We start from the raw sequence: 18,551 nt of genomic DNA on the forward strand, positions 1-18,551 counted from the left end.
GTCATCTTTGAGCTTTGGGAGAGGTGCAGTTTTGCACCATTAAGGCGTGGTACAGAGGGACTACATTTAGATCGGCCAGATGGAATAGTATTTCTGCATAACCTTGGCTGTCCTTGTCTGGCTCCTTGCTACAGGAAGTCAGTCTGAATCTGCAGTCAATGGCTTGTTTTGGCTGTGCTCCTGTCAACTTCCCATAGTTGTATCTTTGGAAAAAGGACTGAAATAGAAATTGTTCAAAAGATCTTTGTCTTTGTTCTTTGTTCTTTTAACTGAATTATTAATGGATTGCTAAAAAAAAAAGTCAGACATACTGTGTAGTTTCTTTTGATTTTGGGATGGGTTAGATTTATGGATATGATGATGATAAGGAAGTAAATTTTCCTATCCAAAGAGGCATGCTGAATTCTGCTTTTCTTCAAGAGCTCCTGCTACACCCTCACCCGTTGGCCTTTTAAACAGTGTGGCCTGCTCAGACAGCTGCGTGGAAATCTCATCAAGGCAAATCACTAATTCACACATGGAATTACTTAGCGGACGGCTGCTAAGCCATGTGTGTGTGTGCTGTGTGTATGAGTATCTGCATGAGGGTCCCTGAGTGTGCGTGTGTGTGTGTACATCTGCAGCTGTGTGTGTTCATGCCTGGGTCCCTCCCTGTTGCAGTCAGACTGTGTCTAACTCTCTGTAGTATTAATGCCTAGGCTCTCTCAGCAGCAGCTGGTGGCCTGGGGCCTGTTGCTCACTCCTCTGCCTGGGCTTAACTCTGAGCCCAAACTGATCCAGGGTCAGCCGCGTGGCCTCTGGTGACCGTCGCAGCCGGCTGTCTGGAACCGATACGCTTGATGAATTCAGAAACTCCCACAATGTGCGGGATCCACCGGGAAACCTCTGACTGTGACGGCCATGTCTGCATTCCTGGCTTTATTCTTTAGTCATCCACCGTGACTCAGGCCCTTTCTGCCAGCTCATGGCTCTCTTTACTCCTTACTCTACAGTCACGCCCAGCCTCCCCTGGCCACAGCTTCAGAGACCACAGATAAAATTAGACTAGAATGTGAGGAGTGTTGTGAAAGGTTAATTGTTATATAATCCCTATTCATGTGTCTGTTGGAAGACAAAAAAGTACTACTACCACTATGCTCTACTATGCCTGCTGCTGATACTACTACTACTTCTACGACAACACTACTACTAATACAACTACTACTGTTACTACTGCTACTAATACAACTACTACTGTTACTACTGCTACTAATACAACTACTACTGTTACTACTGCTACTAATACAACTACTACTGTTACTAATACAACTACTACTGTTACTACTGCTACTAATACAACTACTACTGTTACTACTGCTACTTGTAATAATAATAATAATAATAATAATAATAATAGGGGTTATTAATGTTATTTTATAAGTCCTGTATGAAAACCTATGGCGGCACGGATGGTGCAGTGGGTAGCACTGCCGCCTTACAGCAAGGAGGTCCTGGGTTCGAATCCCTGTCGGCCGGGGCCTCTCTGCAGAGTTTGCATGTTCTCCCCGTGTCTGCGTGGGTTTCCTCCGGGTACTCCGGTTTCCTCCCACAGTTCAAAGACATGCAGGTTAGACTGATTGGAGAGTCTAAATTGCCTGTAGGTATGAGTGTGTGAGTGAATGGTGTGTGTGCCCTGCGATGGACTGGCGACCTGTCCAGGGTGTATTCCTGCCTTTTGCCCAATGTATGCTGGGATAGGCTCCAGCCCCCCTACGACCCTGTTCAGGATAAGCGGGTTAGGATAATGGATGGATGGATGGATGGATGCATTAGTTGAACCATGTGAGATGTTCAGTCATCTCCATCCTTTTGAAATATTAATCAGAAAACTACAATCACCTAAAGTGCTGCATTGTTTAGTATCGTTTGATCTAGCAGCAGGCGCTGTGATACACACTGATTTGAAAACTTCCACCTTCAAAAAGACAGAAGGTAAACGGTCATGCTATATTCCAGTCATTGTGATGGTGCTGCATGCTGTGAACTGATTATGTACATGCATGTCAGAGCTTGCCCCTGGGCTGACGTATAGCGTTTTCGAACAAGGTAAGGCTGCATCTGCTCTCAGATTCACCAGGTTCACTCTGTGGCCTTTGGGCTTTGTGGTTACGCTGCACTCCTGATTTGACCCAGATTTCCGTATGTTCAGAGATGGCGGTGGCTTCCAGGGGTGTGTTGGGTAATATGGAGTGACAGGGAGGGGTCCTGTGGCGCAGAGGAGGAGAGGAAGATGGGGTCTGGGGGTTGAGAGGTTTTTTAACGGCCCGCCCATCCTGTACCACCCTGCCCCCAGATGGGGCCTTGAATCACTGGCCATTTGGTTCCTGTGTATATCCATCAACGCTGTTACCTGAAGGAGGACGAGTTCATATTCTTTTGAAATCCATTCCTATTAACATTACTCTGAATTTACAGAATATATCATTAACATTGTGCAAGTAGCTCCATTTTCTAACCAAAACGAACTGATTTCTCATTTTTTTGTTCATAGAGTAATTAGGAAACGACAATGGGAACAGAGGGTCAGAGGGTTGTAGATATTGAAATCCCTTGGAAAGTGAATCTAATTTAAAGTAAAATGACGGAATAGTTTTCTGTTTTCTGTGCTGTTGACATTCTAAGCCGCCAACAGCATGAGATGCCCTTGGCTCTTTAAGACAAACACTCTTTTACATTATGTAATTCTGATTAATTTCAGCTGCCGGTTAGGGACAGTCAGTTTGTATTCTGTGCTTGCAATTCAGGGAGCAAATGTAGTTATTAACCTGGGTCTTTCTTGCAAAATATTTATGGGATATCTCATTTCCAGGTCCTGCTGGAAGAAAAATTTAATTGGATTGCCTCTCATGGGTGGCGGCACGGATGGTGCAGTGGGTAGCACTGCCGCCTCACAGCAAGGAGGTCCTGGGTTCGAATCCCCGTCGGCCGGGGCCTCTCTGTGCGGAGTTTGCATGTTCTCCCCGTGTCTGCGTGGGTTTCCTCCGGGTACTCCGGTTTCCTCCCACAGTCCAAAGACATGCACGTTAGGCTGATTGGAGAGTCTAAATTGCCCGTAGGTATGAGTGTGTGAGTGAATGGTGTGTGTGCCCTGCGATGGACTGGCGACCTGTCCAGGGTGTATTCCTGCCTTTCGCCCAATGTATGCTGGGATAGGCTCCAGCCCCCTGCGACCCTGATCGGGATAAGCGGGTTCAGATAATGGATGGATGGATGGATGGATGCCTCTCATGGAATTTTGTTTTGGTAAAATTTGAAGGAGGGGGTGCTTTGCTCTGAACACTTACTATATGTCACGTGAGCTGTGTTCTTCTAGGGAACAGGATGTTTTAGCAACAGTCTGTTCCTCTGCTCTGAGCTGGGTAAAAAACAAAAAAGGCAAACATTTTTCAGGGCCTTCACTCTGTGGTCTGTGTCTGCCTCATGCTGTTAGAGGATGAACTCCCCACACTTGGCTGTATTAGTTACTTCTGTTTATTGTGGTGGTAATCTACAATAAATACAGCCTGATTCCTTTTCATAAGCTTTAAATGAAATGTTTTCACAATTGTGTCGTGCTCAGCAAAACTGGTTTGATTTGGCCTTGAAATGAACGTATTTTCCCATGAAGCATTTCACCAACATCACAACAAAGAATGTGTGAAGAATTATGGGAGCTTGAGGCACAGGAAGTGTGCTTATGCAGTATTTCAAGGTAGGAATGCTGTATTGGTACACACGTTTCTTAACTGACACAAGATAAATACCTGTACTTGACTTCAAAATCAACAAGATCGTGTCGCCCTCTTCGTCTACTAGGAATCTCAGTGTTACTGGACAAGAATCGGTCCATTTCTGAAAACATCAGTGCAGAGAACTCGGTATGCAGATTCTCCCCGTACAATCTTTCCCTTCCACACCACCAAACTAACTCTGATAGTACATGCTGGTCACCAACTCTGATGGTACGTGCTGGTCACCAACTCTGATCGTACGTGCTGGTCACCTCCTGACAGGACTACTGAATGCTGGCTTCCTTGCCTCCCATTACAATTACAAAGACCTCCCCCATCATTACATTACATTACATTAATGGCATTTGGCAGATGCTCTTATCCAGAGTGACGTACAGTTGATTAGACTAAGCAGGAGACAATCCTCCCCTGGAGCAATGCAGGGTTAAGGGCCTTGCTCAAGGGCCCAATGGCTGTACCGATCTTATTGTGGCTACACTGGGATTAGAACCACCAACCTTGCAGGTCCCAGTCATTTACCTTAACCACTACGCTACAGGCCGTCATCAGCTCGTCCAGAACGCTGTATCTGCTGGGATTCAGAGACCACACTCACCCCCCCTCACCTTCCCCTTTACTTTCAAGCATGGCCCCCGCCCGCATTGCACAAATGTGTTCCTCATTCCTGGATTATTGATGTAATGCTACAAGGAAAAGGCTCCTTCCTTCACACTTCCTGAGACTTGAAGTTCCTTTGAAAGTTTCTGTGGGAGTTGTTCACTTCTACCAGAGAAATAACACAGAACTTTCTGGATGCCCCTGTGTGACGGTAGAGCTTCAGTACTGCAGGACTCATGGTGGAAACCTAGCGGTGAGAGGGGGCAGTGTGGCGGTGGGGGTGGGTCCTGCTTCAACCACACACTTGTTTCTGTCTGAAATCCCATTGAGGGGAATAAGCAGCTTTTATTTATTGCGACCAAGTTTGTCTTTCATACTCAGTGAAATGCTCCTAAGTGCTATGCCTGGATACTGGGCCCAGAGGAGCCGGCTCCAGGGTTATCCTCCAGGTGTGTGTGTGTATCCATTAATATCCCCCCTACAGCTCATGTATGAATGTTCCATCATCCGTAAATAGAGCTGTGAAGAGAGCGTGTTCGGTGACCACATCGCCGTGTAACAGTGTAAGGCTGGGTGGACACCGGCCAGCAAACAGGCCTGTTCCATTGTCCCGACTCTGGAGAGACGCCAGCTTTGTGTTTATAACGTCCCCCAGTCAGACCACGTCTGCCGCACTTTCTCTATGCGGTCCTAGGTACATCCTGCTTCCTGTGCTACTGCAGGTTCAACGTTGTTGTGTGAGTGATTTGCCTATTTGGACCTGATTTAGAGAGCTTAGAAATATTATAGGGCTCTGCTGGTATGGGAATGGTCTTTATTATGTCTGTTTGGTATGAAACCGTTAACGCCAGCAATCACTTTTTGAAAAACATATTAAGATGTGCAGAGACACCACAAAAATAATGCCATGACATTCTAAAGTTTCATGTCTTAAACTATATTCAGCTCTTGAATAATTGAGGTGGTGTTTAGTTTTCATGATTCATTTGACTTGGATAATATATTGTGGTTTTGCCTGTCCTTGGTTTTGGCTTTGAGGGTAATAAAGGGTGACATTGAACATTAATGGCGTTAATGGAGGATGCTAGTTATAGCTGTGGGTGAAGAGGTGTTGCGCATGATTTAGTGGATCAGGATGTGTCTGCTCCTACAGGCAGTCAGACGCTGCTGTGTCACACACAGGATACAGCCTAACCTTCTCTGTGGGGAATCCACCACAGGGAGCCTAGAGAGAGAAATGTGTGTTGTTCTTTTGGAAAGATTTGGACAGCGCAATATTTATGGTTTGGAACAGTTGTGCCCAATGAAGGCCAGAAGAATGTAAACCCTTGTTCTTTTTCTTCCTGAGTCTATAAAAATGTGTTCCAACAACCATTCCCATGAGGCAATCTGTTAGAACATAGCTGGGTTGCCAAGGCACCAATTGTTAGAGCAAACCGAGATTCCTTAAAAAGCTGGACTCGGGGGGAGGTATTGACTCACACTACCCTTACGTATTTTTAGCATAAACACTTGCATATGTTTGCTGTTTGGTTTACGTGTTTGTTTTTGTGTGTGTGGTTAATTCGAGTGAATCCGGAAATGCCACTGCGGTAACATGCCCAGGTGCGCGAGAGGGCCTCTTGGGCTGTCACACACCCACATGTGAAACAGGAAGAGTGTCGCAGCACAGAGCAGTGTATTGTGGGCCAGTTTTTGAGGGACTCCTGCTCTGAGTGTTTGACTGGCAGCGGTTTGGCTGAAAGGCAGGGAATGTTGGAGGAGAGGGAGGATGGACAGGGACCTGGTGGGGGGAACAATGCCTGCGTGTTTTCACACATCGGCCTCATGGGAGCGCGGTCCTGGCTGTTTCTGAGGCAGGGGCCGGATGGCACACAATGGCAGCCGGCTCTCCTTTGTCCGGAGCTGGGAATCTCACAAAGGGGAAGGAAGCCCAACGCCGAGGCCTCGGAACGCCATTGTATGAACGCTGGCCAGAGCCCTGACCACTCCACGAGACTTCCAGCATCCTGCCAGGAATTCGAGACAGGAAAACAGCTACATTTTTTTTTCCAGAAGAGTCAGTAGTTTTTCCCTTTTAAGGCCCTTTCCAAGCTTTTCTTTGGAAAGGAAAATAAGGAGAAAAAAATGTAGCAGCTGGCAAAGGAGGGAGCAGGGGTGCGCGGAGCTGGGGAGGAATGCGGGTGGCACCTGGCAGCGCTGTTTCAAAGAGGGGGGGAGGCTTGATGTCAGAGCCAAACCCCCCCTCCCCAAGCACCAACACCCTGTGATTTCTGTGGCAACACCGTGTGGGGGCCGGAGGGGGGGGGGGGTCTTTGAGGTTCAAGTGAAGGACATTGCTGTGTAGTGGAGCGCGCTGGGCTGACCCACATCAGACTGAAGAGAGGGTTTTGTGCTGTGTTTGGTCATGTTTTGTGCTGGTTATGTAATTTAGCCTTGGCTGTAGCCCTGCTGAGCGAAAGCAATTTATTCAGTGTGCACTGCTCTGTCACGTGAGCACTACATTTTTTGAGAGGAAAAAGGTTTTTCAGAGGGAGAGCGAGTTGAGTGAGGCAGAGAGACTCTATACCCAGATGTATCCCCAATGCGTAATCGTATCGATCTGAAAGTAAATATTGTGAGTGACACTCTCAGTATTGAATTTCTAACAGCCTGGGAAGGAGTTGGCCGACACTCACAGAGTGCTGTTCTGCAGCGTTGTCGATTGGCCCTCCTGAATTACGGTCAGGCCGGCATGTTGTTGTGTTGCAACTGCCAAAACTGTGTTCCTCGCTGACCCTGATGGACCTTGTGTTTCTTCACAAAGGATTCCCCCTGTTTGGCTGCAGGCCCCGCCTCATCCTGTGATGTCATAGGATGCGCCATATTTGAAACGACATGCATGTGAACTTTATGGATTTTATCACCTCTTTTCTGTTTGGTTTATGTATCTGTGCCACCTACAAAGCAACCTACAGTACACCTCCACGATTACAGTTTACAGATAGATTTATTTAGGAGTTATTTTGAATTATGTAACCGTCCATATCCCTGGGTATGAGGCCTAGTGGCAGTGGTGGGAAACTGACTGTTCCACAACCCCATATTGAGTTGAGCTGCACAATCACTGACTTGTTTAAACCAGTATCTGAAGATTGGCTGTGTTCTGGGGAAGAGTTTATATATTATATGTCAAGGGCCACTTATCAACTCATCCATGGTTTGTTTGTTTCAGACAAATTCAAGAGCAAGAAAAACAAACCTTATACCACGGCAGCATAGTCATAATCCCATTGGTAAGGGGACAGCACTGGGGCATTGGCATTCGCACGGCATGCTGGGTAACAGACCTGTCTGCCATGGCTACTGCAGCAGCTTGGGATTTAAAGGCTGGGATTTTACCCTTGCCTATCTGCACCTGCCATGGAAAACCCCAGCTCTGGTGAGGAGAAAAGGGCCTTAGCAAACCAGTCAACCGTTTTACACAAACACAAACATGTATATTAGACACGTTTGTCAATGTCAAACCCAGTCAAACCAGCACTGAGCACAAAATCTGTGATGTACGGGGAAGTTCTTTTTACAGTCTGTAGAACTGCTGCCATTTTGGATCCAGATATGAGGTACTTGTAATAACTTGCAGGGAAAAACAGAGGCAGGGAAAAACAGAAAGTAAAAGTAAAACCCGTGGAAAATAGAATGTGGCATAACCCACACACTGTATCAAATTCATGTCTCATGTCATCTCATGTTTAAGTCTACTATGAGACTGTCCACTGGAGGCTTTCTCAGTCTTAAAGCAGAGAAAATTCTGCGACCTTAATACCATCTAGATGGGCTGACAGCACACAGATTATAAAACCCAGCACATCCACATGATGTAAAGATCACAGGACCCATGGCTGGCTTTGCCTGCGCTCCGTGGACCGGCGGGATGATGTAATGGCAGTGCATTGTTCTCAGTTCCGCTACGCTGATTCCCTGTGCAATCCCAGCATGCCCTGTTTCTGCTCGGGCACTGGCTGATTGGGTCAGGATCTGCTCTGGATCTGCTTCCTTAGAATAAGTGACAAGAGTACTTAGGAGAAATGACATGCTACAATGAACGTGATGTACTGGCTGAATCTCTCTCTCACTCTCTCTCTCTCTCCCTCCCTCCCTCTCTCTCTCTTTCTCTCTCTCTTTCCCTCCCTCCCTCCCTCCCTCTCACTCTCTCCCTCCCCCTCTCTCTCTCTCTCTCACTCTCTCTCTCCATCACTCACTCTCTCTCAGACGGAAATTCCCCTGCACAGCTTTGCTTAAATAGACGTTGAGCTTGAAGGCTGTGATTGCTACACCATTACCTCTGTCTGACTGGCTGCTGCTGCAGTGAAATCATGCCCTTGCACGCAGCTGATAACCACGGCCGTGACATCAGGCTGTTCCGCTGCTTCACTTCGATAAACAGAGAATAAATCAGTCTCAATGAGCATTTGGTCTTATATTTGGGCTTAAAATCCTAATATTTTCTAGAAGGTAAATTTGCAGTGTAGGAACAGCTGAAGCTCAGTCAGTGAGTATGTCTACTGTATGTCTGGCCTCTGGGTGCACGGTTTGCATTTCTTTGGTCCTGCTGTCTGTAGCTCTCAGGGATTTGAAAGGCATCACTTCACAAGCTATATCAGGAAACCAACATGGCTGTGGCTGGGATCACACCTGAGACTATACAGGGTCTTATAATCAATATGCGCACTCAAACTATATATAAGCACTTTTATTTAGATTTGACCTAACACCTGATGCAGCTGCTGGGTTCCTCAGTGCGGACTTTCTGGAAAAGGACTGCGGAGCAGAACGCCTTGATTCGCTGTCGCGATGAGTGCCGGAGATCAGAGCCTTTCATCAAACCCCCTTAGACCGAGCGCGTTCGCAGAAGGGTGTACACTGGGGAGAACGGTGAAGGTCAGCGGCCATTCCGGCTCGAGTTACACCGGTGCCCCAGCAGTTTCCGTCCACCCTCCTTTTAAGGGCCCAAAAACAGGGCATCCAAAATTAAGTGTCTAAAAGGGTCAAGGGAGGGCGCTGTATTATGCAGTTTCTGTTAACATTCACATCAGTCAAATTAAACACTGCCTCATAGCTGCACGCACGGCACTACATCTAATGGGTTTGTCAGCATGAGATTAAAGAGTGTGAAGCCCTCTCCCAGCTAGGCGCTCTCGGCCCCCTGCTGGCCAGACATCGCCATTACCCATACCAGGAAGAGGCCCAAGCAGTACTAGCTAAGTATTTGTTGATTAGCTATTCTCCCCAAACATATTTTTAATTATTTCACTGAATTAGTGTTGTGAATTCCGTCGTACCTTTTTCTGTCTTTGAACAAGCAATTAAATGTCCCCATGTCAGTCAAAACAAGCTTGGCCTTGGAGGAGTTAATCAGGGAAAAGGTGGAGGTAATTGTGTGTGTGTGCAGGGAGAACACGTCGGCTAGCTCATTCCTTCTATTTAACTGTTGGATGCGTGGAGCGGGGAGCGGTTCTGCTTTGTTTTCCGTGCCGATGAGGACTCGGGAGGGCAGAACATGTGACTCGCCACGCGGGTATCCCGTTCAACACCCAGCGCCCTGCCCTCGGTCAGGAAACAGCCCTGAGTCAACAGTGTTGATTAACATTCGCTCATTACTCACACTGTACCTGCCTGAGGGCCCTCCCCGTGCTCCATATATCTCTCCTGTCTCCAGGGCAATACGCGATGCAGAGTAAAGCCCACTCATAAAGGCCTGAGGAAAATAGTTTACATTTCAGAGTGCAGCAGTCTGCAGTGGCAGTGAAGTGCAGTTGCCCCCTAGTGGGAAAACAGAATAATGCAAGGGGGCTGGTGAAGGAAACAGAGGACAGTGTGAAAGTCACCGCCAGTTGCACGGCAACCAATAAAATGTAGTAATGTTCCATTTGTAATACATTTGGCAGATGTTCTACTCCAGAGAAACTTACTGCTTATCGTTTTTAATGTATATTGTGGGTATTTACTGGAGCAATTCAGGTTACATACCCTACTCAGAGGTCCACTGGCAGTGCCTCACCAGGGAATCAAACCTGCAATGTTTTAGTTACAAGTCCAGTGTTCCCACTGCTATTTATTACATTTCATTAAATTTTATTTAACAGATGCTTTCATTCAAAGCAATATACAAAAGGTGCATACCAAGGTCATTAGAACAATATACAGAACAGGATGAGGTACAATGCTCATAGAATACAGCCATGAACATTGGTAAATAGGCCAAGTCTGTAAGTAATGAGGTCAGGAACTACAGTGCCAAGATAACTACAAGTGCCGTGACAACGGTCCTGGATTAAACGACAAAGCACAACAAGGGGCTAAAAGATCGAGACAGGTGAAACACAAGTTGAAGTAGACCAGTGTGCTCCCACAGAGGAGTCAAGGTACAGTGTGAAGAGATGAGTGAGCAATTCTTTTAGGAACACAGTCACCTGAGTTTGAAAATATTTACAATTTTAAGACATCACTATCTATTTACCTGTCCATACCTATGTATCTAAAGACCTTTGAACATTTAAAATGCAAATGTTTACCCATCATGCCTGGCTTGTTGAATCTGTTTTTCAAGCCTTTGGGTTGTTGAGGAAATCCTGTTTGCACATGTTGCACGGGATGTATGTAATTATACTGTTCAAATTTGTGTGCTGCTTTAAGCCATAACCAACCGACCGGTCTTTCCGCATTGCAGCTCTAACGCAGGCTAAATAAACTAGACCGGCAGAACATCTGTCAGCAGTGTAAAATCAGCATCAAATTACATGGCAGAAAAAGCCTGAGGACTCACGTGAACAGGAATCTTTTAACATTTACTGCCAGGGTCCAGGCCTGACAGTACTGCCCTAGCAGATCCAGGTTCTGCTCTCTCTCTCTCTCTCTCTCTCTCTCTCTCATTTTATGTGTGAAATGGAAGGTAATGTCTCTGGCTCTCCTCTGTGTTTCAGGTGAGCTCCTCAGCCAACCCCGGCCGGAGGGAATGACCGAGATCATCTGCCCAAAGAACGGCTCGGAGCGGGTCAACGTCGCCCTGGTGTACCCTCCCACCCCCACTGTGGTCAGCCCCTGCCTAAAATGAGACCCCATGCTGCAGTGCCCCGGCCCCACCCCGCCCCGCCCTGCCCTGCCCACTCACCCTTCTGTCTGCTTCTGCCACCTCACCCTGTCTCTGCACAGCGCCCCCTACTGGCCTGCCCTGCCCCATGAGAGCAGAGACACACAGCCTGAGCAATTGGGTAAGTGCACTGGCATCAGCTTTCAGGTGCTGCTTAGTTAGCATGCACAAGACCTGCATCATAGTGTTTACCAGTACCATGCAATTATACAGACTATATAAATATTTTCTGAGAAACAGCAAAAGCCGCTGTTATCTGCTTACCAATATGAACTTAATGGTTTAGTCATATGAAGATTTGAACTGTTGTTATTCTGTTATTATATATTACTAATTAACCCTCTGATGCTGCCTGTTTTCCGAGTCAGGGATGCATTATGGTTGTGTTACTGTAGTTTCGTGAGACTTTAGTTGTATTATTAGTGTGTGTACCTCAAACTGGCCTTTATTAACACGTATTTTCTGTTTTCTTGTCTGATTCTTTTCCCCTCTCTAGGTTAACCTGGCTCGGCTGCTCTTTTAAACTGTCGCTGGAAACCGCACCTTTCAAAAGCCTGTTGGGACTGGAAGCAGCTAACTGTGTTGGACACTCCATGGACACTTGTTTATTTTACCCTGCCGTCGCTCCCTCGCCATCTGCTTCCATCCTCCAGCGTCCGTCTGTATGTCTGTCTGTCCCCCCCCCGGGGGTTAAGGAAGGGGAGGTCCAGAGCTGTATTGTCAGTCAGGATCAGCACATAAATACACTGAATAACAATAAACTAAAAACAGGACGCATCCCATATCGATGTATCAATATATCACAATCAAAGTGAGGCTCTGTAGGTGGTAAAAAGCTATAAACCACCCAAAAAAGAGGTGAGAAACCTGTTATACGTTTGAAATGCATATATTCAAAAGCATATTTCTGATGCATGTAAAACACTGTCCAGACGCATCCTACACTGCCCATCCCAGTTATCCAGCTCAGTGGCGAGAGGAGTGGGGGAATGTGTACTCAGACAACATCTTTCATTACCCATAATGCTGCTGGGCCAGGGGCAGTGCGTTGTCCCACCCCATGCTGGGACATGGGGTGTAAGCCAATCAGGCGGCAGTGATAGAAACGTCACCCAGGCAACAGGGTCCTTGTCTCTGCCGTGCAGTATGGAGGTGGGGCTCCAGGGGTCAAAGTGCACAGGGTCACAGGACTGAACCATTGTTGAGTTCAAAGGTCATCAGGATTCTGCATCGGCATCTAATGCCAACTGGGTCTGTTTTATGGGCTCATTTAAGGGGTGGAAGAGTTCCACAGATTTGTGCATTTCAGAGCTGGCCTTTTTCTGTCCAGATTATACAAAAGTCACCATGCACAATAAAAGGAGAAATGGGGTGACTGACCACCCACCAAACCAATAACAGTTATTTAATAAGCGCTTACTCTGTGTGGAAATTTCCAGTGCCCCCCAAAAATAAAAATAAAATGCTCAATTTGCTCAAATCTCATAATCCTTACCAGTAGGCTCTGAAAAATGGAAATATTGACGGAAGTCTCTAATCGCAGTTCTCGACAGTTCTCGACACACAAAGCACTTGCAGTTTTTCTCAGGGGTTCCTGAGAGTTGGCACTTTTAATCCCATCCCTCTGAGGAGCAGGCCTAGGGGGGAAGCTGAGCCCAGTCGGCGGCCAATTGGCCAATGACTGCCCAGGACACCAGGTCAAGTAGGCCATCCCTGGAAACGAATGAATAAAGTGCTGAGTGACACTGAAAACCAGCACCCCCTGCAGCTCTCCCAGGGCAAAATACCACTTGTATGGAGGAAAACACCGAAATTCAATTGACAGAGTTGCGGGAGGGTGTGGAAAAAGCCATGCTGAGAGTCAGGAATAAGTCTTCTTAGCCCTGCTAAAGCAATGTTTCCCCTGCTTGCTAAATACACGGGGTGTGGTAACGCAGAGTGCAGGTTACAATGTGGCACCACATCAGCCAAAGATACAAAAACAGTGATTCTACAGACCAGGCCTGGGTCACATACATAAATGTTTTGGATTTGAATGCCTTCCTGAGCTTGTCTGTTGTATTGGAACCTATGGCAAACCCTGCCTTCTGGTCCTCTTGGTTGACTCAATTGCACCAGGCAAGATCAGTTGAGCACAGAAAAGTATGTGAATCCAAAAGTAGGCATTTGACCCAGGTCTGATACAGTATATCGTGATCCTTCTGCGCCCTTTCTGCTTTGTGTGTCATGAAACCCAGGGCTAAAGCTACGAAGTTAATACATTTCTCAAATGGAGCAGGGGGCGTATAAGGGGTAACTGCCACATTGGAAATGTGAATTTTTGCTGTGTAGTGTAGCCAATCTCTGACCAAACTTTAGAAAGCATTCTGTGTGAAGTGTGTCATCTGTTTCTCATCCCGAGGGGGAAGCTGAATGGCTGGTCTTAAAGGTCAGCCGAATATGTATCATGGGGGTGCAAAATGGACAGGAAGAAGACTGAGAAGAAACGCGAAACAGGGAGAAGGCCAACTTTTTTGGACACTTTATTTTGGACATTTCTCCCCGGTGGCGTTCTTCGACGTTCGCTTTTTGCCACTTCCCTCATTTCCATCGTCAGGAGATGTGGACGTCTTAAAATAATTAAAAGATAGATATCACAAAAAGAAACGTATGTAAAATGTTTAAGAAAATCACAGTTGATACACTTTTTGTATATAATATCTTTATTTTTGTAAACGGACTCGAGCAGTCGTCAGCCTCGTTCAGCATTATTTACAGTGCAATGTTCAGCATGGGTTATGATGATCAGGGAGAGAATCTGCAGAGCTATATGTGTATATAGCTGGTCAAACCATCTCACATCGTGATCATGAAAAGCACCAAATCCTAATAAACCCGTATATGACTTTCAGTACTCTCCTGCACTTGGTATGTGTTTTTATTTACCAGAGGAGGAGCGTTTCTATGTGAGGGATCTGTACAGTTCAGCAGGAATGTAACATTTCAAACTGTACTCAGCGCACTTATCCCTGGTTATGGGTGTGCACCTTGGTGTACGTTGCTCTTGATAACAGCGTTTGCCAAATGGCTATAATGTAATGTAATATAATAATGAATGTACCATGAATTATTGCGGCAAGTTAGCCCTGCTGTATGCTCTACATGCTTATGGTGCAGTAAAGTAAAGAGTGGATATGTTTTCCAAGCCAAGTAGTATTCATTATTGTGTGTTGTGAGATTACGGCACAAACACAAAATCCGATTTCAGGGGAAGGCTTTACAAGGCTAAAACTAAAATGTATATTACATAAAATGACAACAACAAACATAGATCGTCGGAGAGACGTTTTGTAATTGCACGTAATTCTGCAACGAAGGTACAGTAAAAATCTGAAATTGGGGATCTTTAGATACTTTCACAAACACCCTAGGTCCTGAATTGGACTCCGTCAGACATCCTTTCTGCCAGACCAGACTGTGCTCATTAGATGGGCCATCTTGAATGGCTAATCCACTATTTCTGACCCTCCTAAACTCTAATCTACTCAAATATATTTGGACCTATGCTTCATACCCTGACTTGATCTAGTGGCGTTTCCTAGGTAGCAGCCAGGAGAGAATATACTGTATGAAGTCATGTCTCAGAGGAAGGGCTATGTGCGTGTGTGTTTGTGTGTGTAGTAATCTCTCAGAGGTAGGGTTGTGTGTGTGTGTGTGTGTGTGTGTTTGTTTGTATGTGTAGTCATGTCTCAGAGGTAGGGTTGTGTGTGTGTGTTTGTGTGTGATCACCTGCACACCAGCAATCAGAGTACATTCTCAAAGTGATTACACTTAAAATAACCCAGTTCAAGTTTTTACATTTACCTTGACACTTTGGTATTTAATAGCTGCTAGAATGACTTGCCTAAGTGCATACAAAGAGGTTTAGCCAACAAAGAACTGGTGCCAAGGGTCTCACCTAATAATCACCATTTAACACTTAGAAGTAGAAAATACATAAGTCTAGCAGTAGAGCAACATAGAGTTTACAGTAAAATGTCCAGTCTTAATAGAACTCTTAATAGAGTACACAAGACCAATTGAGAATATGTACTCTGTAGAAGTTGATTTAATAGTAACATACTGTGTTACTGTAGGTGCAGGAGAGACTGAGAATGTAATGCTTCAAGTAGCAAATGGGTTTCAGGACATTTAGATTTAGCAGAGGTGACTGAAGTTCAGCATTATGTATCCTGTATACTGATTATAAAAGGTTATTTGTACAATTTGTAGAATTTTACAAAAACACAGGACACACTTTATTGTTGAAAATAGAGCAATATTTTCTCAAATTCACTTCCCAATAACAGCAAACCCAAAACAATAAAAATGCAATTTAAAAATATATATATCCAGTGCACAGACAGGGAAACCACAGCCACACATGTAAAAGTATTGCGCAAGAGCACACACTATAGCTTACTAAAAGCTAATAATCAGATCAGACCAGCAGCTGTTAGTTAAAATGGAAGGTTAAATAATGGGTCTGTTAATGTGGAATAATTCCTAAATTCATTGCTGAGCTACTGATAAGATTAGTCCACTGATAAACAAGAGCTGGGCTATTAACTAGAATCTGGCAGGTGTAGGAGGTACATTTGGTCTGAACATACACAGATAATCCTGTGTGTTTGTGTGGTAGATACACAGATGATGTTGTGCGTGTGTTTTTGTATCAGAGGGTGCATGGGCTGCTGCCAGAGATGTCCTGTAATAACAGAGTCCCAGAACCAATCAGACAGAGGCCAATGTCTCCAGGGTGAAATATTGGAAATACACTTTGTTACAAGTGAATTCAACTTTGTGTCTGTTGAACATTATGTAAGACTCCTGTTTTTCAAATGGCACTGTAGTTAAACTGTCCTGTCTTCTGTTAGGAACACTGGGTCCTTCTCTTTGGGAGTACAGAGATTTTATGCCATTCTGTATTTTAGATTGATGGGGAGATGTTTTCTTTCTATGCCTTTCCCCCATTTCCTTCCAAATTTGGTCCACTCATTTGTATTCACCAGCTGCACTGATATGAGAGAGAACACAAGCACATACTCTCCTCTCAAACTTGTGATCTCGACCAGCTGCTGCTTTTCACAGCACAGTTCAGAAGTTGAGCTCATACACGCGTGGGCCAAAAAAGCCACTCTGTGCACAGAATGTAGGCATCCGGTTGATCACAAGTGCAGCTCACTGGTAAGCAATGAGACACGGTCAGTGACCCACTTATTCCTGCCCTCCCTGTGAGAGCTACACCTGACTATGTGTTACCTTCCAGGGCTACTGGATGCAGACAGCATTGGCACAGTGTTGATTCAATACCAGACCATGGGGTCCATCCATAAAATGGCACTGTGTCTAAACTGGTATCAGCTGTAAATCTTAAAGTAAGGTGTCACACGCCATGACGCACCCCTGGCAGGACACAGGGAGATACAGAAATTCCGGATTGCACCAGCATTGTATTTTGTTTAGGGAGCGGAAAGAGTGCAAGAGTGTTCGCTTAAAAAAATTAATACAATGTCTTCACCCTTCCCCCTTACGGGTTCCGGGTAAAAATAATAAAGGCAAAAGAACAAAGACAAAATAAATCAACCCAAACTAGCTTTTCAGCTCTGTAGCCAGCTCTGCCTCCACGACCATCTCTCTCAGACAGTGGTTCCCTGGTCTGAACCAACTATTGTAGAAAGAAGCACACCTTGTAATTCATAACGTAGTCCAGGTGTGTGCCAGTAGGCGTGGTCCTCAGATTTCCCTGCTTCCTTCCCGCAAACTGAGACAACTTCCTACATAAATTCACAAAGGTGATCACATGGAGAAAATACATGCTCATCACACATTTCTAAAGAATCAAAAGTGATGTCATTTTGTTGTAAGAATCACATGTTATAATTAAGAACCAAGTCATTCATGAACCAGGCATAAGTCATGTTCTGAATCAAAGCAATCAAGAAAGGGAAACATGGGAAGGAATGAATATGCCTTGTGTGAGGAAACCATGCGTTTATGTTTATATGTATGTTATGTTTATGTCTGGGGGCTGAAGTAACGACACACTATTGCTCACCATCTACAGCCTACAGCCAGCATGTCCTTGCCTAACAACAAGATGCTAGAACAGTTACAGTAGTCTGTCAATGTTTAGCCATAAACTAGGACACCACAAGTCATAGCATCTTACTAAGACTGACACGTTATCATTCTATATATTCATGATTATTCTCGCACTGCCAGCATACTGCATTTCAAAAACACATGCATAATTCTTGATGGTTTCTTCTTATAGTCCATATTAGTGCAATCCTTGCTGAAAATGCAATTTATATTTCACATCAAATATTTTAATTACATTACATCTTTCTTAGTTAGTATTAGTACTGACTTTTGCTGGTTGCTTTGTACCTCCTTATTTCCTACATTATTCTAGCGATTTTTGCTAAACAAACAGGTCAAATGTGTGCTCATAAAGTAAAAAAAAAAACTGCCATAAGCGAAACACCGCCCTCCCGTGGTCTGTCCAAGTAATACACCGGGAAAAAATGCAGGGAGAATTATTATTATTATTATTATTATTATTCACAGTCCTTACAACTATAGCAGTATAACAGTAAAGAAAGCTTATCAGTTAGTGTATCCAATAGTAAAAAGAAATGTTCTGATCTTTGCTTTCATCAAATGTTTCGTTAAATAACTAACATAAGGGATATGAATAAGTCTGTAATTTTTTTTTTTTTACCATGTCTTTGAATAATTGTCAAATAAACAAAACTATAAGGTATATTAATACACGACAATACTGTGTGATTTGACTGCATGCTTGACTCATTTTTAAATTAATTTCAGAACAATGAACTTCAGACTATTTCTACACATGGAAATCAGAGGAAAGATTCACAAACAGAAACAAACAATGTTCAGAAAAAAACAATGGGGTTAGCTAACAACACCAAAGCAGCATATATAAAATATATACCTGCAAAAAAATCTGTGAAATTATATACATTCATTAAAGCGAAATGCCTGTGCATACTATTTCTCTCGAAACT

General features: G+C 44.7%; 1 protein-coding gene across 1 annotated transcript in view; it reads left to right on the plus strand.

Annotated features, from left to right (window-relative positions):
• The window catches only part of mfhas1 (multifunctional ROCO family signaling regulator 1), a 47,883-nt gene extending 33,494 nt beyond the window's left edge, over positions 1-14,389 (plus strand). Inside the window, exons 2-3 of the mRNA XM_061263797.1 lie at positions 11,330-11,617; positions 11,993-14,389. Of these exons, the coding sequence (XP_061119781.1) occupies positions 11,330-11,460 (131 nt within the window). The 3' untranslated portion in view covers positions 11,461-11,617; positions 11,993-14,389. The remainder of the gene's footprint in view (positions 1-11,329; positions 11,618-11,992) is intronic.
• Positions 14,390-18,551: the final 4,162 nt, after the last annotated feature.

This window comes from Conger conger, chromosome 12 (genome assembly GCF_963514075.1).
Source record: "Conger conger chromosome 12, fConCon1.1, whole genome shotgun sequence".
NCBI classification, from domain to species: domain Eukaryota; kingdom Metazoa; phylum Chordata; class Actinopteri; order Anguilliformes; family Congridae; genus Conger; species Conger conger.